The following is a 9,235-nucleotide window of genomic DNA, read 5'->3' on the forward strand; positions in this document are numbered from 1 at the left end:
GTGGAGTTTGTTGAATCGTAGTCTGCCGGGAGATATTATTGATGCAAATTTTGTGGCATGTGCTCCTTGTTGTCTCTGCGATGTTGAGCGACTTGCTTGGTGTTCAGGGTTTCACGGCAACAGTATGGAAGCGGGGGTGGCAGCACATGTGAAATTCAGAGTCCTACCTTTTCAGGGTGAAAATCCAATGTCTGGCCTTAATTGGTTGTGCCTGGCAAAGACTTTGTTGAAGTCATTGTTTTGAGAGCGGCCACTATCTTCAGGGTGAAAACCTGAGATCTTCGATCGGGCGACGACGGTGCTTCTGCTCTGTTCCCTTCTTGAAGGCGTCGCTTTTGACGAGTTTCGAATTCTGGTGTTGTTTTGGTGGTGGTTATATTGTTGTTGTCAGGGCCGGAATGCCGTAGCGGGACTTTTTTGTTTCTTAGTTTTTTTTCTTCTTTTTTTGGCTGTGTCACCGTACTGCTATTAAGATGTTGCGTTATTGCAGAGGCTAGCTGCAATTGGTATCTCTTGATATTAATATATTCCCCTTATAGAAAAATACGTGGTCATGCCAGGAAATCGACCAAATGGCTGCTCGGCTGCCCTGCTCAACATACGCTCGAGCCTCAACCAGACAGAGAAATACGACCACCTTTGCTGCCCAAGCGATATTGATTGTGTGGCTAGATACCATAACATCATGCTGCGAGCGGCAGTCGGTACCCTCCGTGGCAAATACCCCCATGCCAGGATCATCTTGGCTGATTTCTACAAACCGATCATCTCAATCCTCCAAAACCCCAATCACTTCCGTAAGAATAACTCTGGATATTCGTCGCTCACTACCTAGCACTCAGCTTGACCATCTTTTGTAGGTCAGATCACTGAGTTTTCTTATATTTTGCGATGTGAAGGATTCGCTAGATCGAACGCTCTCCAGGTTTGCTGCGGAGGCAGCAGCAAGTATAATTGGAATACCAACACCATATGCGGCATGCCAGAGACAACCGCCTGTAAAGACCCATCTGCGTTCGTGAGCTGGGACGGGGTTCACTACACAGAGGCCACCACATCGCCAAGGGGTGGCTCTGCGGTCCTTTGCGGATCCACCCATACTCAGTGTTATTCCCCATTAATTTTGAAGAAAATCTTGAGAAACAATGTTATCACAGGAAATGTAGATTGTAGGAATATGATCAACTACTTCTTGAAGAAATAAATAATGGCTAAATTCAATAGGATAGAGAGATATTTTATTCGAATCGATTTATTTTTAGCTCCATTGTTCTACTTGACTCTTAAGCCATAGATAATGCACGAGTATAATAAAATACTTAAAAGTACGGCAGCGCAAACAGTAGAATCACTCAAACAGACGGATGATCACAGGTGTGTGCACATATCAATCCTCAGTGTATAGGTGAGCCGCGAGCTTGGGATCCACGACGGCTTCCACCGGGAACTTGCGCGGCGTGGACATCCCAAATATCTCCTCCATGCTGAGCTCCTGCATTGCCATGCCATCTGGGAGCCTCCAGGCAAAGCCGTGCAGCAGGTTAGCGAGGCTGACCTGAATCACCTTCAGTCCGAGGTTGTACCCAGGGCACATCCGCCTGCCGGACCCAAACGGCAGCAACTCGAAATCCTGCCCTTTGACGTCGATCTTGCTGCCGAGGAACCTCTCTGGCATAAACTCCTCTGGCGAATCCCACAACACCGGATCACGCGCGATAGACCACATGCAAACAAGCACACGCGTACCAACGGGGATGTCGTAGCCATCAATAGACACGTCCTTGCGGGACAGGCGGGGTGCCAACATCGGCGCCACTGGGTGCAACCGCATAGTCTCTTTGACAATGGCATCCACATAGGGGAGACTCATAATATCCTCCTCGCTAACCCAACGGTTTCGCCCCACCACATGGTCCAGCTCCTCCGTGGCCTTGGCGAACACCTCGGGCTTCTTGAGGATCTCCGACATTGCCCACTCAACTGTAATGGCTGAACTCTCGGTGCCGCCGGCGATGAGGTCCTGCATGGGATTTAGTAGTTTTGCTCAAATAATGGTTCAGAATTTCATTAGCCGTACCTCATCTTGGAGGTGTTGCCCTTGATGTGAAAAGCTTTGTTGCTCTATTATTCTTTAAGCTGCGTAGTAGATTTTCCCAGCGCATTTTTTTTTTCAAATAGAAAATGTCTGTACAAGGTAAAGCTATATCGAGAAGTCTCCTGAATTTGGAGCCTAAAACAAAATTAGCTCCACTTAACGTGTGAAAGACCGATCGGAAAAGTTCCTTTACTGAATAATGTTGCAGATGAAATATGTACGGACTTACCTGAATGAAAGCCTTGATTCCGTCACGGTCGATCTGTACCTCGAGATTGGGGTCACTGGCTATCTCCAGTAGCACGTCAACCATGTCCTTAGCAACGAAGCTCTCCCCCTCGAGGCATCGTCGCCGGTCGTGCTCTTCCACGACGTGTTCGAGGAACCGATCGAACATCTTGCTCAGCTTCTTCATCCTCTTGATGTACCCCTGCAGGTCCATCCAGTCAAGCCACGGGATGGAATCGCCGATGTTGAGCACGCCGTTGAGCATGAACCACTCGCCAACCATCCACTTGAACTCCTCCAGCGTGGTCCCGTCCTCCGTAGCCTCCTTGTGCAGGTACTTCTTTCCCATAACCATGCGCGAGATCACGTTCAGGTTCATGGTGAGCAAGTAGTCCTTGAGGACCAGGACGTGCCCGGAGGCCGCGTGTAGTTCGCGTACGAGCGCGTGCATCTCCTCTCTGCGGATGTACTCGTATGACTCAAGCCGCTTGGCGCTGAAGATCTCGGTGAGGAACAACTTGCGCCCCTGGCGCCAGTAGGCGCCGTAGGGGGACCAGGCAATGCCTCTGTAGTTGTATGTAGTGTACTTGCCGGCGGCCGTCTTGGGCCGGTCGATGAAGATGGAGTCATGGGTCTTTAGGAAGAACTTTGCCATCTCGAACGATGAGCCGATGACGACAGGGAACGAACCGAATCGGAGGTACATGAGAGGGCCGTACCTCTTGGAGAGTGCATGGATGGAGCGATGCGGGAGCGCGCCCATGAGGTTGAGGTTGCCGATGATCGGCCACGACTTAGGTCCCGGCGGGAGCCTGTATGCGCGGCGGCCACGACGGAGAATGGTTATGAGTACGAGCACGGTTGCCAGCACAACCGCGAGGAAGGGCGTCCATGGTGGTAGCTCCATTGGGACTTGGGAGCCGATGGAGGTGTCCTAGATATCTGACATCCACTTATTGAGTGGCTGGCTAGAGGCGGCTAACTGCTAACAGGACAAGATGGTGCAATTTATAAGCGGCTGGCTAAGTGAAGTCAGCTTCTTTGGAGTTGAATCAGTTATCTTGTGTGTGTTTTTTCTCAAAAAAAATATTATCTTGTGTGTGGTGGGGCCAATAGAACATGACCCTAGTGCCGTAGTGTGTATACTGCAACATGAGTACAGATTCACGTAATCGAGGAGTTGAAAAGGTTCGTAGAAAATGAAGGAAGATGCTAGTGCTACGCAACTCGCACAAGATAACAACAAAGCAGGGGAAAAATAGGACTATCAACAACGGGGAAAATAGTAAGTGAAAGAAGACTAGTACTAGACAAAACGGAGAAAAGCATGGCTAAATAAGATGTTGTAGAACTTGCACGAGATAACAACAAAAATGTGAAAATGACTGCCACATCGGCGCTGTCTAAGCGACATCAACCCCTGCTAGGCCCTTCAATTAGTTATCCATCAGAAATAGTATTTTTCTTGGCCATCTTTTGTAGAGCTGAATTGTCTAAGATGGACGGAGACGCTATCGGTATAGGTGAGTTCTCTAGTCTGTAATTTCTGCATGTATAGGTGAGTTCTCTAGTCTGTAATTTCTGCATATATAAGTGCACCAGGTCGGATAGGGTATTTTAATCCTGGGTGCATATGCTTCCTATATTCAAAAGGCATTTTAAATATTAAAATATTTCAAAACAAATGTTGAGCATACATCTCTACATCGCACGTGTTCACAAAGTCGTTTCATGAAAAACTGAATTGTTACGTAGCTTGTGTAAAAAAAAGATAAAATTAGATGTTGAAATAAGGCATTTTGAGAGGTACTACTTAAATGCCCGTGTGTTGCTACAGTTTCCCAGATTTCTTTTGTTGTGTCACTAGATGTCAACATAATAAATGTCAACATTCATGTTTATATAAAGGTCACAATATGTCAAAAGTATTAAGATGGAACTTTGTTTGAAGTGTACCTTGATAAAAAAGATACAATTCAGCATCATATGTTTACTTTTAAGCAAGAATCAGATTAATTATCTCTTATTAAAACCAATAAACAATTATTATTATATATTATATACTACTAGCAGGAGAAATAATTGTTCAAACACTCAAGTCAACCGCCCGTGTTAACATTTGTTCTCTCTGACACCATCATCAATGGTGGTCGCATTTTCTCCTATTCATGAAACATATAATTAAATTCAAGATGATTACATTGCGAGTCCCTCGATGCACCAACTTGTAGTACCACAAACTTGTAAAGATGATGGAAGCCACCTCTTAAATTTTATTAAAATATGAATCCTACATTTTCTTATGGGTCTTAATATTGTATTCCACCACCGTTGATGGCCATTGGTCGATCGTGCTTAGCTAATAACGTCTGTGAGTACTACCCCGGAGTTCGTAGTCCTTGTAACTACTCTTGACACCACCAGCAGACGGCCAGACGCCTCCATCTTGTTGCAGACGGCCAGACGCCTCCATCTCGTTGCAGACGGCCAGACGTCTCCATCTAGTTTACAAAGTGGACGCTAGGCCTCATTGTGCTTGTGGTCTTTCAATGTATACTCCGCCGTTCCGACCTCGTTGTGTGGACCTCAAACACGGTGCGATTCGATCTCAAATGAGACCGTGGTTATGGAAATATTCTCTAGTATTGTTCTTCATATTTATCTATAGGTAGTATAGAGAAACTGAAAAATTAAATATAAACCTCGCATTTAAGAAAAGTATAACCATTAATAACTAATGTATTTGTAAAGAGCTAATTCATTAGACATACCAGATTAGAAAAAAATCGTTGCTTATTTCCTTGGATAATGGTAAAAAGACGTGGCTAGATGCCACCGGCGGTGAGCGGCGCCGTTTGTCCGCGGGCTAATCATATAGCGGCTGAGAGTCGTGCGACAGACCCAGGCAATCTAATTCGTGTGGATGATTCCATTGGCCATGCTCATGCAATAGACACGCTGGTAATCTAATAGTCGTATATAGATTAGTATAAAAATCATGCCTCAATTACCAGACTAAGGAAAAAAATAGCGCGCTATAACAAAATAGCGTAAAAATACGCTATTAGCATGCTATAGCATGCTATTAACGCGAATAGCACGCTATAGCGCCGAAATAGCGTAGCATCGGCTCTCCAGATATGCTATAGCGCGTGCTATTAGCGTTGGAATAGCGCGCTATTTTTTCCATAATTATCACTGCTCCTGCCATATTTCTTTGATGGTGACAGATCGACAGATCATTGGGGGTTTGTCTGGCTTCCAGGTGTGAAAGAAGACTAGTACTAGACAAAACGGAGAAAAACATGGCTAAATAAGATGTTGTAGAACTTGCACGAGATAACAACAAAAATGTGAAAATGACTGCCACATCGGCGCTGTCTAAGCAACATCAACCCCTGCTAGGCCCTTCCATTAGTTATCCACCAGAAATAGTATTTTTCTTGGCCATCTTTTGTAGAGCTGAATTGTCTAAGATGGACGCAGACGCTATCGGTATAGGTGAGTTCTCTAGTCTGTAATTTCTGCATGTATAGGTGAGTTCTCTAGTCTGTAATTTCTGCATATATAAGTGCACCAGGTCGGATAGGGTATTTTTCTCCTGGGTGCATATGCTTCCTATATTCAAAAGACATTTTAAATATTAAAATATTTCAAAAAAATGTTGAGCATACATCTCTACATCGCACGTGTTCACAAAGTCGTTTCATGAAAAACTGAATTGTTACGTAGCTTGTGTAAAAAAAAAGATAAAATTAGATGTTGAAATAAGGCATTTTGAGAGGTACTAATTAAATGCCCGTGTATTGCTACAGTTTCCCAGATTTCTTTTGTTGTGTCACTAGATGTCAACATAATAAATGTCAACATTCATGTTTATATGAAGGTCACAATATTTCAAAAGTATTAAGATGAAACTTTGTTTGAAGTGTACCTTGGTAAAAAAGATACAATTCAGCATCATATGTTTACTTTTAAGCAAGAATCAGATTAATTATCTCTTATTAAAACCAATAAACAGTTATTATTATATATTATATATACTATATATTAAAGCTGAACCCATTTGCTTGCACGAGAGTGATTCACTGTAGATGTTCGCTTCCTTCCAATCACTCTCCGTCACGTGGTAGGTGCAAAAATGTGTCTTTTTTCTCATTTGATTTAACGGCTTTAGAGCATCTTCAGCCGCGTCCCCCAAAGCGTCCCCCAAACCGCGCCGGATTGAGCGTTTGGGGGACGTGTTTTGTTCGTGCCGCCTTTGGGGGACGTCGCTCCCCAGCCGCGTCCCCCATACGCCGTCCCAAATGAATTTTGGTGCACGAAAACAAAGCTTTTCATTCAATTTTGATTATATATTACAAAGTTTGAATGAAAACAGCTAGATTTCATCTAAACCTACACTATTGACCGCCCGGCGGTGTGTTCGACGGCCCCGCCCCGTCGTCGCCTCCCCTACGCTACAGCTCCTCCTGCGCGCGCCTCCTCTCCTTGCGTTCGGCGATGGCCCGACAGCTCCGTTCCCGCCGCGCGTCCTCCTCTGCCCTCCCCTGCTGCGCCGCCTGGAGGGAGAGCTCGATGGCGCGTAGAATCTGCGCCTCTTCGCGGGCACGGGCGTCGTCCTGGAGCATCTTCTCCGACTCGAAGGACTCGACGAGCGCGCGTTGCTGATCGGCCGTCTCGTCCGGGTGCGGCCCGTCGTCATCGGACCACTCGAACTCGTCGTCTTCGTCCTCCACCTCGGTCTCCTCCGCCTCGGCCTCCTCCTCCTCCATTGGCGCATCATCCTCCACATCTGTTGGCGCCTCCATCATCGCCGCCGCCAACACGTCGGCCTCCGCCGCCAACTGGTCCGCCTGCCTCCCCCAGATCGCCGCCAGCGCCGCCTCCCGCTGCCGACGCTCCCCCGCCTCCTGCTGCTACTGGCGCTCGATCGACTCCCGCCACCGGCGCTCGATCGACTCCCGCCGATCTCGGTACAGCGCATCTCGCTCAATGCGCTGGCGCTCGTCAGCCCACCGCTGCTCCATCTCCGCCCGATACCGGCACCGTCGCGCCTCCTGTCCCGTCGAGGCGTCAGACGCCGCAACGGTGGTGCCCTGCTGCACCTGCCACGTTGCTGCCGTCGCGGCCTCGCCAGCAGCGGGGCCATGGGCGCAGAACGCCGCTAGATCCGCCGCCTGCGCCGCCTCCCGTAGCTGGCGGGCCTGCTGCTGCATTGCCTCCTGCCGCTGCTGACGGTGTGCGCGCCACCGCTCTTCCCGGGCGGCGACGTCGATGCCGAACTCCGAGTCCGGGAGTGGAGGAGACGGCGGTGGAGGGGACTGGCCAGCGCCTGGGCGGTTCGCCATTGCCACTGGTGGTGGAGGAGACGGCGGTAGAGCGACGAGGGCTGTGTTTGTTGCCAGCGGGGTGTGTTGGCTACCATTGAGCCGGGAGACCTTTTATAGACGCCGGCGTCGGGAAGAAAGCGCAGGAATAGGCGAGAAGAGGCGGGAAGAAAGTGCGGGAACGGGCAGTGGCGTGTGAACGCCGGCGACACGTCTCGTCGGCGCAGCACCGACGAGACGTCTCGCCTGCCCCTCCGTCGCCATTAAGGCAAAGATGCCGCCGTGTGTCACTGCGTGTGAATAACTTCCGTCGCGTGGTAGGCGACGGTTAGGTTAAAATTAACTGTGCCGCTGACGCGTCGGGCCCGCGTCGGTTCGCCTCGCTTTTCGTTGTGTCCGGCGTGCCCGGAGCATCCCCTGTGTGACGGGGACAGGCTCGGGGCGCCGGACACCGTATGGGGGCGCGCCGGACAAAAATAGGCTTTGGGGGACGCGACTTGAACGGTTTTTTGGTCCGGCGCGCCCCAAATCCCTTCGGGGGACGCTTTGGGGGACGCGGCTGGAGATGCTTTTAGCTACCTATGTCTACATCTCAAATAAAGTTGTGTACATATGCAACGGCGTTTTTTACGTCCGTTCTTTTGAAACTACCTGGCGGTAATTTGTTGACACACCTTTATGCCCATAATTTCTAGATCGTATATTTTAGTTCTTTTTTCTTAAAAAAAAATAGTTGATCGTAGTTGACACACATTTATGCCCATAATGACCATATATTTTTAGCTTCTTTAAAAAAATAGTTGATCGTAATCTTCCAGCACAACTTTCTCGCGGTGATCTTTGACGCAACTTGGTTCGACGGCCAGATGCCGATCTCCGGCGGCCCTCGGCGTACCATCGCCTCGCCCTCGACATAAGCTACGCCGACGGGGGCCCTCGGCATAGCTCCTCGGGAAAGGTCGGCCTCGGCAGAGCGCACGTGCCCCTCGGCGTAGAGGTGGCCGTCGGCGTACCGTGACATGCCCAACGGCGGGGTCCTTCCCTCGACGTAGCGATGTTGACGTCGCCGTCCGTTTGACAGCTGTCATCGCTACGCTGAGGGGGCGACCGTCAGTGTAACAAGCGACGTGGCACACACTGGGTGTCCTGGCCGGAGATACGCCGAGGGTGGCACCGTCAGCATAGTGCGCGGCGTGGCACGGGCTGGGCTTCTGGCCGACGGGCGTGGCACGTGGCAAGATGTTGGAGTGGACCAAGGGAATGGCATGGCCATGGCATGGATCCTCTATGCATTCTTCTTGGTCTAGGAGGGCAATGCTATCTCAAGTGAGGTGAGGCTAGTGTGTGTGTGACATGGTTGGCAAGGCTAGGGAGGGGTAGATCATGCACAAAAGATCGTGGCCAAAGTGTGTGACATATGCAATGACATAGGGAGACACTTTGGCCATGGTGAGCATGGCAAGGCATGACATAGCTAGAGGAGATGCTAGGGCACTATGTGTGACCAATGGGGGAACCAAGTTAGGCTAAACACTATTTTAAATAGTGGTTTGTGTTTTGTTGTCTGCTGCCCACCAGGTGT

The 9,235-nt window shown here is 49.1% G+C and overlaps 1 protein-coding gene across 1 annotated transcript; it reads right to left on the reverse strand.

The window, feature by feature from the left end:
• Nucleotides 1-1,221: 1,221 nt before the first annotated feature.
• Nucleotides 1,222-3,318, reverse strand: LOC127306256 (trimethyltridecatetraene synthase). The gene is made up of 2 exons (XM_051336877.2): nt 2,325-3,318; nt 1,222-2,020 (listed from the first exon to the last, which is right to left on the reverse strand). Exons 1-2 carry the CDS (start codon nt 3,228-3,230, stop codon nt 1,388-1,390), a joined length of 1,539 nt encoding a protein of 512 aa, XP_051192837.1. The 5' UTR covers nt 3,231-3,318; the 3' UTR covers nt 1,222-1,387.
• Between the last annotated feature and the right edge of the window lie 5,917 nt (nt 3,319-9,235).

Source organism: Lolium perenne, chromosome 6, assembly GCF_019359855.2.
Source record: "Lolium perenne isolate Kyuss_39 chromosome 6, Kyuss_2.0, whole genome shotgun sequence".
In the NCBI taxonomy this organism is placed as follows: Eukaryota; Viridiplantae; Streptophyta; class Magnoliopsida; order Poales; family Poaceae; genus Lolium; species Lolium perenne.